The sequence below is a fragment of the Girardinichthys multiradiatus genome, chromosome Y (assembly GCF_021462225.1).
Source record: "Girardinichthys multiradiatus isolate DD_20200921_A chromosome Y, DD_fGirMul_XY1, whole genome shotgun sequence".
NCBI lineage: Eukaryota > Metazoa > Chordata > Actinopteri > Cyprinodontiformes > Goodeidae > Girardinichthys > Girardinichthys multiradiatus.
Genome location: NC_061818.1, coordinates 28,068,126 through 28,090,504, shown reverse-complemented (window position 1 = coordinate 28,090,504; position 22,379 = coordinate 28,068,126). Strand labels below are relative to the sequence as shown.

The 22,379-nt window shown below is 38.7% G+C and overlaps 1 protein-coding gene across 1 annotated transcript in view; it reads right to left on the bottom strand.

Annotated features, from left to right (window-relative positions):
- The window catches only part of LOC124864162 (collagen alpha-1(V) chain-like), a 74,476-nt gene extending 52,097 nt beyond the window's left edge, over positions 1 to 22,379 (bottom strand). The window contains exons 1-4 of the mRNA XM_047358828.1: positions 22,278 to 22,379; positions 7,016 to 7,180; positions 6,478 to 6,691; positions 6,016 to 6,178 (exon numbers count right to left, since the gene is read on the bottom strand). Coding sequence (XP_047214784.1) covers positions 6,016 to 6,178; positions 6,478 to 6,691; positions 7,016 to 7,180; positions 22,278 to 22,362 — 627 coding nt within the window. The 5' untranslated portion in view covers positions 22,363 to 22,379. The remainder of the gene's footprint in view (positions 1 to 6,015; positions 6,179 to 6,477; positions 6,692 to 7,015; positions 7,181 to 22,277) is intronic.

The following is a 22,379-nucleotide window of genomic DNA, read 5'->3' as shown; positions in this document are numbered from 1 at the left end:
ACTGCTGCACCCTGCAGCTCTGAGCCCACAGCCTCCACTCGCTTTAGCATCTGCATACTCAACATCTCCAAAACATTACAGAATTATTCGTGGCATTCAAAAGCCCAGAAGAATGTTTGATTCATGCTAGGAAAGAAAATTAGGTTACATATCAATGAACAAATGATCAAGAAAAATATTAAACACAATGCTTCATGCAGCAAAGTTAAAATAAAAATACTTAATTTTTTAGGGAAAAAAATTAATTGCTCCCTTACAGATTTGGTCTATTTTTTGACAAATGTTTCATATCGTCACACAATATTTAATATCCAAGAAAATTAACCTGGGTAACTACAAAACACAGTTTTGCACTATGTGAAAAACAAATAATCTCCCTTTGTTAAATAATGAATTAACTCTGATTAACAAGATATTTTGGAAAGCTGAGTTCAATTTTACAATTTACAATCAGGCCTGACTGCATGCCAGTGGTTCTCAATTTTGTTATACATGTACCGCCTTAGTAACACAAGTACTGTCGCCTTGACAAACATTTTAAAACAGTACCGCTACAGGACTTGGACATCTTCACTTTTTTTGTTGTTTTGATATAAAAACAAAAGAGTAAAAGAAAATTTCTATTGATTTCCTATTCTAAATTCCTATTGGTACTGGTTGATTTTTTTGATGGATGCGGTATAATTATGTATTTCATTTTTACTCCAATTCCACATTTGAATTGAGAACAATTAACAGAAAAGAGTCAGGAAATCGGTAGTTGCTGACCAACTGGAGCCTGAAAATCCAATATGGTTGCCGTACTTTTAAAACCTAGTAATATTTGCAGTAAAGACCTATCTAGTACTTCTGATGATTTGTATGACATTCAATCTTTCACACACAGTACTATTCAACCTTCTATAGTAAACATGTACCTACAGTGTTTGTGTGTGGAATACGCAGAAAAATGCATAGTTAATAGCTGGTATAGCCACACGCTGAGTACACGCTTTGGCTAATCTAACTGTTTTTCAAAGTACTGGAAAATGGTTTAGTTGGATTTGGTATAATTTCGACATCTAAATTCTTAATTCATAGCTAAAAGGAACACAGCATTAGCAGCCACCGGAATCTGTTCCTAGTGCACTGCTGTCTACTTCACCACTGTCAGTTTGCTTGTTGTATGTCTTGCAAATAATGAATACCAAAATATTTAAAATACCTCTAAAGGCAACGTTTTGCACTCATAAATAAAATCATCATTTTAAACTTGCATTAAGTATTTAGCTGATGAAACTTTGAAATTTGTTTGATAAGCTCAAACATTTAAGTGTGACCAAAAAAAAAAAAACAAAATCAGACAGAGGAAATCCGTAAGGGTAAATAGTTTTTCACAGCACTCTACTATGATGATAAAAGCAAACAATTCTGACTAAAATACAATTTCTTAATAGGCATTTATTTTATTTGCAAATAATGTATGAAAAAATACAAAAAAAGACAAAAGTCATGCTGCATGCTGTTTGACAAGGTTTTGATTACATGTCTGAAAGGAGTCAGGAAGTGGCAGCCCTTTCTGAACATATTGCCATGTGAAATGTTAAAGTGGGACAGCTGGGCAGCCATGTGAGATGAATTATATTTGATTAACAGCTTGATGTTCTTTTAATTAATGTGCCATTGTAATATCAATAAGACTTAGGAGCCACAGGTCAAATAAATCTGAAGGAATCAGCTCTTGTTTCGCAACATCTTGTACAGCTCGAGTCAAGCTTTCTCAGCAACAAATGACCATGTACAGTCTTATCTGCAGAGCAAAAAGGTAAACCTAGGGTTGACAGTTCAAACTGCATGCTTTTAAAACATCAAACATTAAAAGAGTTTTTATCCAATTATTCTTCCTCTTTTGGCCACAGGTCAGAGTCAAGCAAATGAAATTACTGTACTCGAAAGTGAGAGACGAAGTAGAAAGAAAAGCAAATGGGAGTTAATCCATACTAATCCAATCACAATTTGAAATCAAAGGGAGTTCTTATATGCAATTTTCTTGCCCACGGAGTCACCCCTCTTGAAAAACAAAAGTTATAAAGCTAATGCACATGTCGTTCTCAGTTATAGGATAAGACAAGGACATCTTAGGAGGAAATACATGGAGAAAATGAGAACACTTCATTTTCATCAACAGAGTTTATTCACACTTTTCTTTGAAATGCTCATTAGAGAAACAGTAGTGTCTTTTTTTCTACCAATGTCACAAGAAACTGAACTTTCACTGAGGATATGCAGTATACCCTTTTGACATCCCTTAATTAGATCTGGAATCAATCTTTTCCTGTACTATAAATGGGTAAAAAAAACAAGAGTTAAATTTTCCTTTTTTTTGAAAGAATTGCTGCTGTTGCTACCCATAAGAACCTTACCACCATTCCTGATAAGTTTTAGGGAATAGGGAAAACATCACATTTGTTACACATTCTATAATAGTTGTTTCAACATGCCCTGCGAGAGCTATTTATTATTCCTCGCACTGATTGAGAAAGAAGGGATGAAAGCTCCTAAACAATTCAATCCAGGTTTGGATCTTATCTATGCAGTCCGTTTATTGGAGGCACAGAGCAGCCAAAAATAAAGAAAAACAGGACCAAGTTTATGTTTACTTTACTTAGTTTATGTAGCCATTTGTAGGTAATCTGGAGGCAATAGGCGCATTAGTGGCTGCCCACAGTCCCGGTGCTCCCACGCTGAGGTCCCATGATGGGAAAACTGGGCCAGAACATTGGCCACCTCCCCAGAACCAGGTCATGGGAACAGAGGCCCAGAAGTCAGCCTGCTTAACTTCTCTCCCTGTGGTACCAATCTCACCCAATATGCAGGACTCTGCTGCTAAAATACTGCATTGAAAATGCAAAGATTGGAAAAAATGGAATTTAAACACAAAAATGGTTCAAAACATAAAGAACGATAAGGACATTCTTCCCCTTTGTAATTATTTTTTCCAAACATTTGCCCTCAGAAAGTTCACTGACTGACATAACAAATGATTTGGATGAAACATCATACAGATTGACTTTAACGTATTAGTCATTACCACAAATCAGATGTGATCATCATCATGACTCTTTGCATAAGATGATTAATTGGGGCATTGGAGTGTTCTTCGTCCAAAGCCAAGCATTAAGGCCTTGGTAACTTTTGAAAAGGGAAATTAATATTGCCTACAAGGAGACACATTTCTCAAGTGGGATTTAAAGTAATTACATCAGTTGGAAAGCTACAGTCACTCTCTGGAAGGGAGGGGAAAAGTGGTGGAGAACAGCATGGTGTGTAAAGGCAGCTGAGGTTAGGGCAGGGCACAAATGACAAGATGTGAATTTGTGGGCAAGGTTACAGGGGTGAGTGATGACTGTACATACAAAACCCAAAGGCCCTTTGTTCATAATAAGACAATGTGTAAAAAAAACTACCAAAAACATATTCCAAGCAAACAAAATCTGTTAGCATAGTTTACATTCTGATCTTTTTGCTATCATTCCAAATAAGAATACAAAAACTCCCCCTACACTTTTACCAGACCTTTTAACATCTACAAAATCTTATCTTATGCATCTCTTTTCTCCATTTCTTACTGTACTACATTAGGAGCCCTGAGGACATGGAAGAGAAAGGAGCTTGAGCTGATCTCAATTTCATGCCGTTGGTTAGAGATTTAGTTGGGCCTCATTGGGAATGACAATGGAGAAGGTTGAGTATTATCATGGGAAGTACAGAGAATGACTGGCAGTAAAGGTTACAGTGGTGAAAAGAGGAACTAGTGAGACTCTCGGAGTTTGATTTGATACTCCCTGGGTGTGCTTTGCTGCATGTTAATTCATATGTGGGCATTCATCTAAATTTAAGCATACATATTTGGCTTTAATTCTTTTAAACTGTGCAGAAATCCCCGAATAGTGGCTATGTATCCCTTTTTAACTATTAAAGAAGCCATTAATTGCTAAAGTCACATTAACCAGACTCAGCAGGTGCAGTCCGATCCTTCATTTAAAGCTTGTATCATTTTTTGGCTTCGTAATGAAAGTTAAACTGGGCAAGTCTGAATAGTATTTTCCCTTCTCCCTGCTCCTTTTAAAACATGTATTATGCACGTTAAAACCCACACACTAAATTATTTTCAAAAATGTTCTTTGAAGCTATAAAGCCTGAGGTTAGAATTTACTCCTGCCAAGGTCACCAAATCTCCTGGCTGACTTAGATGCTGTCTTATAATGTATACAGTTACTTGTAAAAGTATTCACACCCCTCAAATATGTTTACATTTTGTCATTTACAAACACAAACTTCAGAGTATTTTACTGGGATTTTATGTGATGGATCGACACAAAGAAGGGTGTGGTTATAATGTGGAATGAAAAGGAAGCACAGTTTTAAGTTTTTTTACGAATACAAATCTAATAGTGGGCCGAGCAGCTCCTTCAGTTAGTACTTTGTAGAGCCACCTTTCTGTGCTATTACTGTTGCAGGTCTTTTAAGGTATCTCTCACCAGTTTTGCACATGTAGAGTCAGTTTTGCCGATTTATTTGCAAAACAGGTTAGGCTCATTCAGCTTGGATAGAAAGCATCTGAGACCATTTGTTTTCAAATCTTAACACATATTCTAAATTTGGACTTTGACTGGGCTGTTCTAAAACATTCCTCTAAACAGTTGTAGCTTTGGCTATATTTTTAGGCTCATTGACTGGCATGAAGGTGAACCTCTGCAACAGTCTGAAATGTTTGCTTGTTTGGGTTTTTCTGTTTTTACCAGGATTGCCTTGTATTTAGCTGCATCTATCCTCCCATCAACGATGACTGCCTTCCTTGTACCTGGTGAAGAAAAGCATCCGCATAGTTTGATGTGGCGTCTATCATGTTTAACAGTGACAATAGTATGTTCAGGGTTGCGTTTGCATTTTGCATGTAGACCAAATAGTTCAAACTTTAAATGGGACTTCACATGGGTTTTTTTAAACAGTGTCTTTCTTCTTGCCATGCTTCCATAATGGTCTGATTTCTGTGGTACAATGATAATATGATCTCTCCAGCTCCGTCAGAGTAACCATGTCTTTCTTGTCTGCTTCTCTGATTAATGCTCTCTTTGCCTGCGCGGTCAATTCTAAACAACACACATGTCTGGTGTTATCCCTGATCTTCATGATGCTTTTTTAACACTAATCTTATCTAACAAACATCTGAGATATTCACAGTACACCTGTATTTACATATATACTTAGCTTACGTTGCATCCAACTGGGTTATATTTACTAATTATGTAACCTCTGAAGAAGGTTGGTTGCACTGGATTTTACTTATAGGTATTAGCTTGAAAATGGGCTGGGGGAGCTTTTCATTTGTTAAAACTTTTGAAAAACACATGTCCCTTCCCTTCCACTTCAAAATTATGCAAAACGTTGTGCTGATCTATCAGATACAGTTTTCATAAAATAAAAGTGGAAATTTCTGGTTTTAATGTAACAAATAAAAGAAAAAATCAAGAGGTAAGAATAATTCTACAAGCCACTGTAGATCATGTATAAGGAATCTTTGGTAATAGTAATAAAAGCTTTAAATCCTAATTTTTAAAACCAAGACATTATCTAACTGGATCAATAGGTACCTCAAATATTTATTGTTTGCTTACGTTTGTTGCACTCCACTTGGTTGCTTTAAAACTGCTCTGAGAGGTTCCCAAAAGAAAGAATAAAATAGTTAATATATAATCACCAGGAATCCTCCCACTGAGACACAAAGTCTTAGACATTTTCCTTTGTCTACACCATCATAAACACAGAACTGCTCCTATATAGATAACCAGATTACTCAACACATTCGCATTGTTTATTGTTATCTGCCAAACCAGATCTGCTAAACCAGATCTGCTAAAAAAAGATCTAAACATAATAAATAAAATAAAAAAACAATAGAGTAACCATGAGTTTGACCCAGAAATCGACTGTTTTCCTCTGGTTTGTGGTTCACGCACTTTCACAATCTCGTACCTCAAAAACTTCTTCATCCAGCAGACGTGTTCCAAAAACATTGACCCCCTCGGTGCTGACCACAGGATTGTCCCCCCGCAGCAGATCCAAAGTTTGCACCCTCTGGCAGTCCAAGTAAAGGGTCACAGTCTTATCGAGCACACTGTAGGCTATCCTGTGCCATCTGAAACACCACCCAGAAAGTATTTAGTTTAGTTTTAGAGGAGAGTATAATGTTCTGTCTGTTCATAGAAAAATAATTTTCCCAAGTTCTTTCACATATGTTGCTAAGCAAGCAGACAAGAGGACAATTTGACTATGAACCCCAGGTCAAGTAAATCGAGTAAGCTAGGTAAAAGTGGAATACAGAAACGCAATGCTACATGTAGAGGTCTGTAAAGTTTATATAATTAGCACATAAAATCAAATGAACAACTAAGATGTCAGATATAACACAGAGGATAAGGCCCTCATACTACCCACTTTCCATCTGCCATGTTGATCTTCCTGAAAATAGGATACAGTGGTGGAGTGGGCTCCCCATGCTGGTCTTCATACACAAAGACAGGGGAACGGCCCACCTCGAGACCCACCTGCTGCACCCCCTGGTCATCATACACTGAAAAACGGAAGGACTGGGAGCCCTTTTTGGCTCTTACAGTAGCCATTAGGGAGAAATTCACAGGAAATCTGGAATCTGCAAGTGGAGGAGCAGAGAGGAGAGTTGTTAAGAAAGAAGCGCAGGGCACAGCAGGGAGCATGCATTTCATCATATGCTGCTAGGCACCTGGACAGGGATAATGATGAAACATATAAACCATGAAAGGAGAGTGTAGAAGTGGGAAGGGGGTGAGGTTCTGTCACATTTATTATCCTTTACTGACACAACAACTACATTCAAAGTCTGTCCATTTTAATGTTTTCAGACACTGAAGGAAATCATTGAGAATTCCATGGCTGAAGTAGATTAAGAAGATTTTCTGTATGTTGTCATGCATAAGAAAAGAAGTCTAGACACTACCAGGGAATAGCTGTTTAGTGGGAATGCTGAGCTGGATCTTTTTGATCTTGTAAGCCAGGTCTGTCTCCTCCATGCCCCTCCTGCTGGTGCAGAACCCAGCATCCAAAGAAACCCCCTCCATGCTCTCTGACAGCCCAAGCACTCGCAAAACATCAACAGGATCAGCTGGGAATGAAAACGAGAAGAGAAAATGAACCATCTGTCCATGGTAATGGAGCAGACTGAGAAACATGGGGTTATGTTATTTTATGCTCACACACTGTGGCAAATTTAGTCTTTTGAAACAAATTAATGCATTTTAATAGTTTATGTCTTGCTTTCTGTTTGTCCCTCTATCTAACATTGCATGACAAAAATATAAAAAAAAACACTTTTAGGCTAAATGAAACCTGTAACATATACCAGCATGCTTTACTCTCATCATTTAAAAACTTAAATTTTGCCAGTGCAACAACCTGCTTTTTTGTCTGGCTCAGTTAAATACTACTTGTTACCGATCTGAGGAGCAGGATTTAGTGTGGCTGGAAGCCGGTTTTAAAGTGTGGTGCCTTTCTGCTTACTGGGAGTTGAAAAAGATGAGCTCCTCTGAGTTGTGGCGGCAGGTGGCCGGGCTTCTGTGGATGTTATTATAGCATTGGGGGTGGTACACAATCTAACCTGTAATCCTGCAGCAGTACACCTGACAGCTGACACCTACACAGATCATCCTGTGCCAGCCAGCAATGACACATCTGGATTCCATTTAGACTAATCTGAATTGGTTATGCCCAGGCTTATATGCTATTAACAAATGAAGAAGTGCCCTTTAAACAGTTAGAAGTCATTGTTTGAAAGAAATGAAATATTTTTGCTAAAAGGCCAAAATCTCTCTCTCTCTCTCTCTCTCTCTCTCTCTCTCTCTCTCTCTCTCTCTCTCTCTCTCTCTCTCTCTCTCTCTCTCTCTCTCTCTCTCTCTCTCTCTCTCTCTCTCTCTCTCTCTCTCTCTCTCTCTCTCATTTGCATATTTGTGCATAGAAGTAACTTGGATAAGAATAACTGTACAATGCTTTCTATGATACTATAATTTCAATCAAAACTTTTGAATCACTGAATAATTTTGCAAGCTTCAAAAGTATAACAACTGTTTAGATGTCTTTCTAAGGTATCGATGATCAAATAATGTTTATTGCAGAAACCGTAGCCCCAGTAAATAAGGGCTTTCTCCAAGACAACAGCGTCCCTCCTTCCAATGAGCCTGTGCTTTATTTGCAATCCGCTACTCATGTTATTAGATGTCTGCTGATAAAGTGCTGCCGTGAGCATTAGCCAGGATCGGAGCTTTGTGCACAGCCAGTCTCCCACCAGCTGCTACAAAGAACTGCTCAGCATTTGCATTCCAAGCATCTGAAATGAGGATCCTAAGCCCAAATTGCCTCCTGAAACTCTCACTGCTCAGAGTTTGCCTTTTATTCTCTTCGTTAATTAAACATGTGAGGAGAGTTTACTATTCCCCAGACACCACTAGGAGAAAAACACAGCATTACATTTTATGACTTTATTTATTTGCAAAGCAGACTCTGTCGTTTTTTTTACCAAACATTTTTAACTTCTCAATCATCCTCAGTTACCCCAAGTAAGAGGCTGTTAATAGATTAGGCAATGAATTACAATTATGTTTCAACATTAGAAAACACGGGGTGCAGATCTTAAAGCATTTAGGATCTGATGCGGCAAGTGTTGGATAAATATAGAGCGATAAACCATTAAAATAAAATCAATACAGAAATAGCTGAAACAAATGGCAAAAACAAAAACTAATATAGTTCGCAAAGTTTCTAACTGTGCAATGACATCCAAAATAATCCATTCAGGCAACATCAGTTTCAAGTAAGCCTTTATATTATAAATATCTATATCATGCACTCATGCACAATCAATCTATGTGGTATATTCACCCGCAAACTTTTGCCGACAGTTGAAATCAAAATCTTGCGGCCGCAGTAGTGATACACAGCAATTTTTTTCTTTTTATATAAGATATTTCTGCAGGCAGTCAGCATTTTGGTGGCACTGGCAAATTTATTGACAATGAATAAAATATTTTGTGTGGGGTACTGTTTGCAGTCATAAAGCAGAGATGTGATGGGCCAAAAAAAAACATGCCAGTGCAGCAGAAAAAGAGACAGCTTGGACTTTGTCGCAGGCCTTTCAGAGATTTCCTTTAACGGTCACCTACCAGGACTAAAGTGCTAATTCAGCAATGATTAAATATTGAATGTACTTATAAATATACATGTAAGTCAGAGCAATGCTGATACTTATACATAGGAATGGACCAAGGAAATAGCTTGATCATTTTAATTGCAATGATACATTTTAATTGCAATTATAAAGCAAGTTATGCCCTGGCAAACCAAGAGCCACTGTATTTTGTTTAAATTGTTTGAAAAGAAAGTAATTTGCCACACACACCTAAATAAAAGAGTGCTTGAAATACATATACTCCCAAATTGATAACTTGGGGATTTTGACATTCGCTTTGCAAAACAAAAAGTAAAAAACAAATAAATTTAGCAAAATCATTCTAAAACATGGATATACTTTGATTAAAACCACTGAATGGTAGCGTTGCAGCCCCACTCCAGGTTCTCTTCTTAGACTGTCCTGTATTATGGTCCATTCATCGTCCTATCAACTCCAACACAATAGACTGAAAACAAGTCTGTCACTGTCTGCTTGGTCTTCATGATACTGTAATGTTCTCTAACAAACCTACCTCTGAGGCTTTTGCAGAGCATTGTGTGATCTCTTGTGCCTGTTATGGATAACAGGTGCAAAAGAAGTCCATACTTCCCTGTTTAAATTGCATGTGTTACTGACAGGCTTCTACTAACCCCAGTGGAACAAGAGAAATAGCGAACAGCAGATGACCTCACTGGGATGGTGAAAGAAAAAAAGGTTCTGCAAGGTGTTTTAACATAGGAGATATGTCATTATTTCTGTTTGTGATTGACTCCAAATCAGAGCCTTGATAATCATACATAGAATCACTATTCTCATCTATTTTAATATTTTTATTTTGGACAATGGAAATCTGTTGGTGACATGTACAGACGATTCTCTCTCTCCTTCCTCTGTCATTCTATCTATGCCTCCTTCTGGCCAAAGTGACAGCAGACATTTTGCGGACCAGTTAGCTCCTGCATTTCAAACTTCCAAAAACTACACACAAAAACAACATCGCAATCCGTTTCAGGCTTGATAAATCGGGTTGCAAGTGGTAAAGGATTACATTTGCATATCCCCCTCCCATAAATTTGCATGTCTGGGTCATTGTCATATGTTTTGCATATTCATGAAGGCAAACACGCTAAAAAGTTAGCGCCTGCTGTTCCGCTGATTTTACACACGCACTCCAATTAGTGCCTCATTTGTAGGTCAGCTTTGCGGATACAAGGAGGTTTGCCTGTGGTTTTGTAAACGCAAACCTTTTTGAAGAACAGGCCCATAGAGGTTTGTGGCTGTAACAACAAAATGTGTTAAAATTCAATGAGTATAAATACTTTTGCGAGACACTGTATTACCCAATAGTTTTCGCTTCATGCATGGAAGTTTATTTTAAGATCTAATCATCTGCATTACTGTGAAAACATTTTAAATTTACTGTTTCCTCCATATTATGCATTGGGTATTGTCTTTATTTCATTCTCAGTGTTCTTAAGTATGAGTCTTTTTTAATAAGCTAAAAGTTAATCATCCTTTGCTCAAAAGCCAGAATCCAAAACATGTACTATTGACAGAGAGGAAGAAAGCTCATAAGGCACTGATGTTTGGAACATTGCTGCCTAATGATGGCCTTAAACAGAGGCAACACGGGGTTAATTATACAGAATTCACGAGAATCTGACTGCCCAGCTATAGTAGCCCCTGACAAAATTACTTTAATCCGAGCTAACGGGATTACCTATCCAGCAATGATATTACCATGCAACAGCTACATACTATGGGAAGAAACTTGTGCCATCAGAAACTGAATTTGAATTTCTCAAACTGAATTTGTATTTGTGTAATTTGAAATTAAATGCATTGGTTTGAAATGAATTTCACTTAATTGAAACTGAATGTAATGGTTTGAAACTTAATTCATTTGCTCTGAAAATGTATTTTGTTGAATTGAAAATTCCGTTTCACTATTTTTACTTTCAGTTCTAAAATTCAGTTTTTTGTGTCACACATCCGGGTCCTTGAAGCCACAGATTAATCAAACAGATTCACCGATTCACGGATGTCATTCACTATTGCTGTGTCCAAATTGAAGGGCTGCATTCTTTGAAGGACACATTTGTTGGCCGATTATGTCATTGTGAGGCAATGAAGTCTACAGCTTCGCAGGCTCCTCCAAATAGGGCGGACAAATGCGTCCTTCTTTTCCCCAGAAATGAAGGATGTGTAATGTGTAATCCTTCATGGGCCACCCTATCCCATGATTCATTGCGGGTCAAAGTAGATTGTGCTAACGGAAGTAGCAAAGCCTGGAGGAGAGGGAAAAGCTGTGAACAAAGTTGGATATATTGCGCTTTCTGTGACACAAAATGAACTTGTTTTTAGACTAGAATGTAGCTGTGTAAACCTGAAATATCTGCTCGGTTTATCAAGATTTCGCTTAATTCCACGCGTGCTCCGACGTGTTTGGAGACAACCCGCTTCTGCTGCCCTGACACCGGGCTCACAGCAGGCTCGCCTCGCCAGCGCACAGCTGACCGGGGGGTTGAGGTGCGATGAAGCCCGAGAGAACAGCTGACTCCCGGCACGTTGTTTTCAAGCTCCTGCTGTGTTTCCCCAATGGATGGAAGTTAAACACAGATATAATTCAGTCAGATGATATCTAATGTTGATGTTTGGTTTTATTTTTATGCTCTACAAATAAACTGATTTAAACGTTGTTCCGAAAGTTAATATGTTAGTGTTTAAATTGTAACATTTTTACAAATAGATTTTTATATATATATATATTTTTTTTTATATATGAACACAAAACTTTAACAATTTAAATGGCTGAATAATGAACAAGATTATAAAACAAGAAAATAAGCCCTTAGGGCTCAATTTGTTCAGCTTCACAGCTCTGTGCTTCACGCTTTCACTGTTGCTAGGCAACATAAATTACGCTGAGGTAAAGGCAGCGGAAACGCAGACGACATAACACCGGCCGCACCATGCTGATCTGGCATGTTTAGCTACAGGCAGCATAAGTGTTGCTGTTCGACCATCATTTGTTTACATGATTTCTTATAGATGGTCATTTGACACTATCAATGAAGGAACATTTAAAATGCACTTCAGAAATGAACAGAAGACACTGCTTCTTTCAGACATGTCCCTTTTCCACTGGCTCATGTTAGGCCACGCTGCTCCGCCCCACTCAGTCTCTCTCTACTCTGTCCCACTCAGTCTCTCTCTACTCCGTACGGTATTTACTGTTTCCACTGACCCACTGGTGGCTGAAGCCCCGCCTCCACCCATCAGTGTGGTGTGCTGTGGCACTATTAACGTTACTCTGTGACATTGTCGCATTAAAAAATCTGTGTGAAACAATAAAACATAAATAAAATGCAAATAATGTTTGTATTATTGTATATGCAAGAATGTCTTACATATGTTTTTTCATGTATAAAATGATCCACTGGGATAATTATCTGGACCACAACCCAGTCAGAACTTATAAAATAAGGCTTAGGGGTTCTGATGTGAGATTGATGTGGCAGGAGAAGCAGAGAGGAGAGACGTTGCTGTCTGGAGTGGTAAAGCTCCAAAGTTTGCCTGAAGAAGTTAGAGTTTTGGACTTTATGAGGAATTTTTTGTCTCAGCCATGACAACAACAAGGACAAGGACCACAAAACCGCTGACTTTTGACCCCGGTGAAGTTAGTTTTAGATTGGATATTCTTGCTCCGCAGATTTAGCGGGGTCTTCCTCCCATTTGGTACGATGCAAGCAGTCGGAATATTGACAGCTGCTCTCTGCCTGCTCCCTTGTCCTGCAGACGCTGGTTTGCTTAAGCACCGTCAATAAATCTCCGAGCCAAACATGCTGTTCCATGGTGGTATTGTTTTATGTGTTTTGAGTGAAATGTTTGTGCATCTGAACACTTGATTTTTATGTGCGATTAGCTGGTTTAGGATGGTATTAAACAAACCACCCTGCCTGCGTGTAATTAAGAAAGTTGGTGTGTCCTTTTTTTCTTTAAGCCTTGTAAATGGTAAAATTATATTTTGGTTTGACCTGCTCCGGCCATTGTGGTCCTTAATATTATTGTAGTCGCTCTTGAGTTTTATTAACTTTTCCCTGCACTACCTCAGTGAAAACCATTTCATGTCTTCTGGTTCCATGGCCAGTCAGTAAACAGCAGTCTGTTCACGTCACATGTAGTCCCTACTCAGTCCCGGTTGTACCGGCTCAGAAGCAGGGACCAAAAAACTAGGTACCGGTACAGAAAAAACAGTACTGAATATGTTCTCAAAGCAAGCCAAGTGGAGTCGAGTATAGCCAAATCGAGCCAGTGGAAAAGGGCAATAGTTAGTCACAGTGACTACTTTGTCTAACATCTGTAATTAGATGTGCATGGGATCATAAGCATCCAAAACACTATTGTGTGAAAAACAAAAAGAGTGAAGGTTTGGTTGACACAGAGGACATGGAAATTAAATGTCCTCTAACCTGAAGAAAAGTCAATCTAAAACTGTTGTAGCAATATGAAAAGCTTATTAATGACCTTTACCCTTGTAAAATACAACAGCCTATTCCACACAGCATCAAAAAGAAAAGTCCATGGTAACGAAAGACTCCCTTTAGAAGTTTGAGTACATGCAGCTATCAGTGAAAGAATGTTATCTTTTCCATTCTTACGATCCATTAATTCACCGTGACTTATATAAATTCTAGCAGCTTCTTTACCTTTCCTGCAGCATTGACTGTCTGAACAAGTTTCAATTGCATCTCATTATTCATTGTTGTAATGTCCTTACCTCCCCTCCCAAATCATATTACTTTGGAGAAAGTTGGAAGGTTGAATAAGGATAAGAGATCTAAATCTAGAATTCTACTGATAAACAAGCTGTGCATGAAGCCATAGCTCTACATAATTTAAATTTCATCAAATCTTCAGGCTGTTTTTCCAACTACATCAAATGTCATAGAACTTGGGAAAGGAGTAAATTATCTGGGTTGTTCATAGATGTCTACCAAAACAGTCACATTTAACATGCAGTCAACAGAATGATGTGAAGATGCATAAAATGTTCAACTTAAGCTGAAATGAACTTGAAGATTTTTACTGTTCCTAGGCACTCTTTTTTCCTCCCTTTCTCCTATTATGTGTGAGAACCACAACTACTAAGACGCTTTGACAGGCAAGCTTTATTAGACAGAGAATATTTGAGCTGTCCATCTTACAGATTGAGCCATGTACCCAAGAACTGATACTAAACAGTCTTTATGTGTATATCTTGAGGCACTTTTCTCATAATGTGCTCTCTGTGATTCTAAAGCAAATGTCTCTGAAGACATTCTTTATGGGTCACACCACCTACACTGCAGGCCCTGCCTGAGAGGATCCCTCTCTTACAGAGACTGTACTACACTGTCAGAAGTGATTGCATCTGGAAACTGGTGAGGGATCTTAACAAGAAGTGAAGCCAAAAGGAAATTGGTGAACTTACATATTCCCATTGTATCTTAAGCCACACTCTGGAATGAGAGAAGGAAATTAACTGACATTTATACTTTAAATGACTTGAGATGCACATATCTAAAATTAGTTATAAAAAATAAATGCTTGGATCAAAAAGAAAGAAAGACCTGCTCAGTGAAATAAAACTCTCGGTAAAAAGGGCAGCAGAAGCAGAATTTATTCAAAAAGGTTCAAGAGTGCCAAGCTCCAAAAGATGGTGATTAATAATGAAAAATTGATGAAAGATCCAGTGCAAGTGGCTGAATAAATCCGGACACATTTTCTCTCAAGCATCGAGAAGAGATAATTTAATTAGAACAGGATGTGACCCTTTGTCTGGGTCACATCTGTGTGCAGACAAGAACACTGTGAGTTAAGAGGAACTAATACATGTAACGCAGATAAAAAAGAACAAACACAAACTAGAAACCTGCAAGCAGCTTTGAAGGCCCTCGCACCCCTCAGCGCAACTCGGGCTGTTGAGCGACTGCAGGAGCCTGGCATCGCCTCCTACACGCCACCGACGATGACACCGCTTCACTTCAACACGTCGCCAGTAAGTGGTACTGTGAGCAACATGTCATATGATCTTCGGTCATGCAGAGTTTCGGTTTGGCAAAAAGCATTCAAAATTTCGAGTAAATCTGACCTTCCAGAAGGACGCTGCAGTCGCTTGTTTGTTTGTGGGCGGGGCTAAAACCACATCATCAATTGACTGTGTCAAAATGTCCATCATTAACTCATGATCATGTATACTACATTTCAAGTGGATCCGATGATGTATGAGGGAGCTATAGCCCTTGAAGTGTCCTAGGGGGCGGTATTGATCCAAATTTAAATGTAATCCAATAGAGCTGTTTGGGGGCTGACAAAGATCAAGAATATTCAGTTTGGAGTGAATCGGACCTTCCATATGGAAGCTACAGTCATTTGTTTATTAGTGGGCGGGGCTAGAGTGATGTAATGTATTGACTGTGTCAACATGTCCAGCATTGATACATGATGATGTATAGGAAGTTTGAAGTGGATCCGATCAGGCATGAGGGAGCTAGAGCACTTGAAGTGTAATAGGGGGCGCCGTTGAGGTAAATTCATATGTAATCTAATAGAGCTGTTTAGGGGCTGACAAGGATCAACCATATTGAGTTTGGAGTAAATCAGACCATGCATGTGTAGAGGCAAACGTATGGCTGTGGCGTGACATCAGAATTCGCCACGCCATCATAGCCACACCCTCCAGCTAAAGCAGTCAGTACTGGCGACTGTGTAAGACCATCATGTTATCTGTTAGTTGGGACAGTTTCACATTGATTAGGTGAAGAACATCAAACACTGATTCTGTAAAGGAAAACGGGACACTTTCTGTTGTCAGGGGCGGGGCTTCGATGATGTCAGCATCTGACAAGTGAATATTTTTCATGCCTAGAGGCAGATCAATCTCAGAAGGTTTCATTTTTCTGTGACTTTCCTTGTAGGAGCTATATCAATTTAGTGTTTTATGGCGAGAAGTCATATTTTGAGGCGTGGCCACGCCCACACGCTTTCATGTATCAAAAAGCTTTTGATAACTTTTAATCCCCAATCCCTTAAGAGTATACTGAGTGATTTTCAAGTCTCTAAGTCAAAAGCTGTAGGAGGAGTTCGCTCAGATATGCGGGCTAAAAAACGCCCAAAAGAGGGTCAAAATGGCAACTTCAATCCAAAATGGCCGACTTCCTGTTGGGTTTGGACCAATGCTCCAATAGACTTTTTTGTAGGTCGTGAGAAGGTACATATGTGTACCAAATTTCAGAATCCTCGGTCAAAGCATGGCTTGGGGCTGATTTTTTTAAGTTTTGTAGGGGGCGCTGTGGACGCATTTGGCCACGCCCACCAAATATGGCATCAGATCTCTGTTGGCGACTGGACTAGGATCAATCACATTGAATTTGGTGTAGATCAGATGATGTATGTGGAAATTAAAGCCAAACGTATGGCCATGGCGTGATGTCCAACTTCGTCGCGCCACCATGGCCACGCCCTTTTATGAAAAGTTACTGTGCTTCAAACGAAGTTAGACCCACTAGTTATCTGTCTTCCGACACACTTTCAAGTTGATTGGGTCAAGAGGGTCAGAGAGGCAACTTTCCAAGTGAAATAAGTGACTTCCTGTTCTGAGGGGGCGTGGCTTTGATGATGTCAGCATATGACCCCATAGGATTGTCGGGAACCCGAATGTTCTCCTTCATGCCAACTTTGGTGTGATTTGGAATTTTTTTGGGAAAGTTATTGCAATTTTTCACTTTCGGCGCGAATGCCAAGTTCGTGGCCCGGCCACGCCCCCTAAACATGGCCAAAAACTCAGGATTTTGATAACTTTTAATTCCCCATGCCTTAACTGCATATTGACCAAATATGAAGCCGATAGGTCAAAATCCCTAGGAGGAGTTCGTTAAAGTTCGAGGTGAGTAAAAGTAGAAAATGGGCAAAAATCGGCCTTTGACCCAAAATGGCCGACTTCCTGTGCATTTTAGGGCATACCCCCGAGATACTTTTTTTCTTTGTTTGAGGAGTTCTAGCATTGTGCCAAATTTCAGATCTGTACGACTTACGGTTTGGCATATCTCACGTTTGGGGGCGTGGCTAAGTGGTTTGGCCACGCCCACTGACGACGACATTAAAGAACAAAAATTTCACGCGGGGGACAATTTTGGGTAAAATTTGGTGAGTTTTGGGATATGGCAAAGTCTCCATATTGCCCCGCCAAAAGTCCCCGGAATAATAATAAGAATTGGAGCGATTACAATAGGCCCTTGCAGTTTTCCTGCTCGGGCCTAATAAAATTTACAAACTGAGCACATGATCTGCATTTACTGTTTATATCTACCTCGATAAAGACAGCTGCATGGGGAAGAATAACACTCATGTTATCTTGTTGAAACTGCTTCTGAACCCCGGTATTATTTTGTGTGATACACATAATGTTCTGTGGAGAACAAAAATCTATTGTAAAGATGAGAAATATAAAAGTAAACTTTTTGTTTTGAATTGTGAATATTACACATTTGAATGAATTGACATATTTTAGCAAAAATATAATTAAATGAACTGTATCTATTTGTGTTTATGTAGTAGATGAACATGCAATGAAAGCCATAGAAAACAGGGTCTATATTCAGTTGTGGAGCTACCAGTTCCATGCCAACATCAGTTACCCTTCTGATGTTGAAGCAAGAAGATTTTGGAGGAATCTGGTTTCATGATTCATTCCAGTTCACATCAGCCCCACATTCTTCCGTTTCCACAGTTTTCCATGATCCTGTTTTTTTCACCACACGATGAGCTGACAGGCCAAAAGCTACTTGGCCCACAGAGAAAACACCTGCCTCTCAAGGCCCCGAACTAAACAGCCGCTCTTTACAAAAACCCAGACTAAAACTTCTGGACATATGAGGACTTTCTTCAACAAAAACGTGTCCTTTCTGCAAAATTTCCTTTGCATGCTCAATGTTAGAAATTAGACAAGAATTCATGGAGCTCTAAGAAGCTAAAAGGAATCCCAATTTCTCAACAATAGGAAATGTAACATAAATAAACAAGTGATCATTTTTGTACAAAGCAGATGTAAAGGTCCTGATTAATGTTTCCTTTTTTTGTAATGTCTTTCCACCCTTTCACAGAGCCAGACTTTTTTTGTAGACTTTCAAGCGGTCCAGATTATCCTCTTTTGGTCTTTTTGAAATTCTTTCATTTTTTGTTGCTATTGTTGTTGTTACCAGTCAATAACAAGGAAACACTAAGATACACAGAACAAACAATGATGCAAATTAGGACAATTTAGAGCAACCAATTAACCTAACATTAGAGCTGCACAAGAAAAACATGTGATATGTGATAATATTGGTGAATGTCTCAATAAAGACATGACTTGTGATAAGTAAACAAGAAGTATAAAGCGTTATTGTAATAGCAAGCAAAGACCCAATATAAGTCCTCTATCCAGCTATGGGAAAAATAAATACATTTCATTATGTCTATATGAAAAAAAGCTTTTATGGAAAAAGTTGCTTCTGCTTTGGCATTAAAGCAACTTGCATATGGAAAATATGACATGACCACAATGCCACTTCCTTACTAATTAAAAACAAATTATGGTGCATTAAACAACTAGTGTCACAAATGTATTACAGGCATAGAGACTAAATAAATGTTACCTATTTGCATTTATTCCAGTCCAAGCAGCTCTTCACAATATGTATATTGCATACAGTGAAACTGCAATGAAGATACAATTATTAATCCAGTGTGGTATGGTGGAACAGTGGGTAATGATAGTACCTCATAACAAGAAGTTCTTGGATTCAAATCCCAGTTGGGCTAGGGTGATTGGCTGCTTCTAAATCAAATTTCAGATCAGTTCCTGAGGAAGCTATTTGTGTTTGTTAAACCATATAACTGACCTGACCTGATTCATTCAGGGAAAAGAAAAAGCTACTATACAATACTATAACTCATGAGATGAATTACACATAACAGAAAAAATTTTTAAGTAGATTTTTAGTCATTCTGTCACAAGTAGATTGTCATAAGACATTATTTTCTCTCATTCCTTTTGCTGAGTTCATACTGAACTACTAGTTTCAAAAAAGCTTGTTTTGGAACCAACAAAATGATTTTCAAAGTACCCTTAGCTGAACATTTGTCAATGGAGGTAGATGAACAACTAACAGAAGAGAACTGGAATTATGACTTGTAAAGTCAGAGTTTGTAACCAATCTCAACATTACAAGTCAATATGGCTGCTTTGTGCATCAAATATGGCAATAACTGCAGAAATAAACTATTTATTTACCTTTTTTGTGACTAGCCTTATCTAACAGCAAGAGGGCTGCCATTTAATTAATCCAGTCACAGACAAACTAAAAAAACATCTGTAACTAAAAATCGAACAATAGGTTTTTATGCAATGAAATATGTGTTGTGTCTACAGTCCTTTATCGCTAATTCTCACTGACTTGCAACACAAACAATGTTGGGTTAGATTTCCTTCTCAGATCCGAGTCCTGACTTCTGAGGCAAATGGTACACAGCATATTTCATGAAGGCAAGACTTTCCCTTTTGCTCATCAGCTTCTTTTTGTCAGCATGATTAGGTAGAAAGACTAGGCTGTAAATGAGTGGAAAAGCAGCCAAAAAAAAAAAAAAAGCTTTAAAGGCTTTTTACCAAGCCTGGCAAATTTTAAACACAACTTTAATAGATTACAAGAAAGTTTGGTTCTTTGGAAAAAAATATCCAAAATTGTATTTATAATTTTGCGCACAACGTTGAAAGAAGTCTTACTAATTTAACCTCAACAGTGATGCACACTGGGTTTATGAACTTGGATAAAAATACAGATGGCATGAAGGGACACTGCAAAGGGGAGAGATCCTCTGATGTCTGTTCATTGCAATTCTACAGGAAGCATCTCCAACTAGTCCCAATGAAAGCTGCTTGGAGCCTTCAGTGATCAGAAGCTCAGAGCTGTAGAACCCTGAAGGGTATAAAATTTCTGGAAGCCAGATGTGCGTGGAATACTATAGATTGCAGTCTGGCGCCACAACGTGTTTAAGCATCACTTCTGCATATTAAAGACTTGGGGGGGTTCCAAATAGCTCATCCAAATAGCTCATCAAGTCTCATAAGAAGTTTGATGTGACTTCTAGCAAGCCACAGAGTTCGTCATATCTGACACTTCTGATGTGATGTTTCCATGGAATAATACAGGCACACAACATGGTACTAGAGCTCTAAACCTGGTTTAAAATCCCTGTTTTCTGTGTTTGAATAGTGCCACATTAAGCTGACTGTATCATTTATTATCATTTGCCCTTAATTTGTTCTTGGATTAAAGGATAAAAACAGTCTTGTACAGTTGTATCCTTTTGGGAGTTGGATGCAGGATTGCCAAGAAGACAGGATCAAACAGGACACAGTGGAAGGCCTGTATGCACTGTTTCTTCTTATAAAAATAAAAACAAACTCTCCCGATTCCAAGACTTTGAATGGAGCGGAAAAAGAAAACCTAACACAAATGTGTTAAAGCAAAAGAGCAGAGGATTATGTCTGAAGTGCATGTCTGCAAGAATGTCTCACTTCCTGTCTGTAAACATGACTACAAAGTCTTCTCTCATCTGTCTCAAACACACACAGAAGGCATATGGGAAAGCATTCTTCGACTGTAATACACACATGTTGATGCCGAACATTCAAGGACTAAGGGACACAACATATTATCAACTGGAAGCACAAAAGTAAGGCCACAATATCAGCACAGCCACATGTGGTGTGCGCTTTGAAATCATCTCAGTCTCTGAATGCACCAAACCCTCATTAGCTGTGGACACAGCAGCCACTGTGCCACTTGAATGTGATTAGGTCAGCTGGCTCATTTCCTCGTTCCATCACTTCATTTCTGCCAGTGAACAACAAAATCCTTCCAGACATAAACCAGGTTTTAACCATTAATAAAAATAAAACATATTTAAATGATAACGACCCCTGCTGTTGAGACACATCGCTCTATCATGGGTCTCTTAACAACAGCACCTGGAAAGGAATTGGTCTGCACCTGTTATAAGTAAACATCAATAGTAGCCATAGGCCACAAGAGTGGCAAACAGCAGTGAGCCAAATAACAGAAGCTGGTAAATGTGTTTTAAAGTGCAGCATGATGCAGGGATGGAGGCAGACACAGGCATGTTTCCTTGCAGGTGCATTGCAGAAAAAAATAGACTACTCAATCTGTTTTCACACACAATGAAACTAGATGTACAAGAAACATGTCAACTTCAGGCCGACAGAATAATTAGGACTATGGCAGTTAAGGGCGTTATTGCTGAGTGCTTGAAGATAAGACCTTTGCAAGGAAGGGATACATTAAACAGATCCATGACAGGAATGTTAATCTACTCCGTTGCTTGCAGTGTTGAGTCATTCACCTTGTTCTCAGACTGACGTTAAACTTTTTCACGGTAAACTGACGCCGGTCACAGGCAAACTCCAACATGACATCACAGCCTGCAGCCCACGAAACATGACCCGACGCGGAAAGGGCTCATTTAAATTCAAGCCTAAGAAATGATGTTACATTAAAATGCAAATATGGCAGCACAAGCTCGTTTAATTACAATATGTTCGTTGACCCGACAATTTTGAACGGTATTAGTTATTTGTTCTAGGAACCTTTGAAAGAATTATGAGACAAACATATTTAATACCACCCTAAATCAACTCTGCAGAACAAGCAGCAGCCTCCAAAATGTTGCAACCTCAAATAATAGAAATCAGCTTTGCATATCAACTACAAAGTTAAACTTAAAAGAAAAGGTGAAGATTATGCTTTTGGGCTAAAACCTATGCTTCATTGCAAAGTGAAGCAAAGAGATGCCTACAATAAGTCAATGAAAACTTGGATACCTTGGAGAGACGGTGCATCATTCAAGACAGGAACCGAAGGAACTTTCTATGACAGTTTTAAATCTTTCATCTGAATAGGCGCAATTGTCATGCCACAATACGTGGTTGATACTTTACCAGTTTGAGCCGTTGTTAGATGAAGTATGATAAAAATAAATAGCGATATTCTTCTGCGCGATCTTCTCCTTATGAAGTGATCCATCCTTTAGAGTGACGACG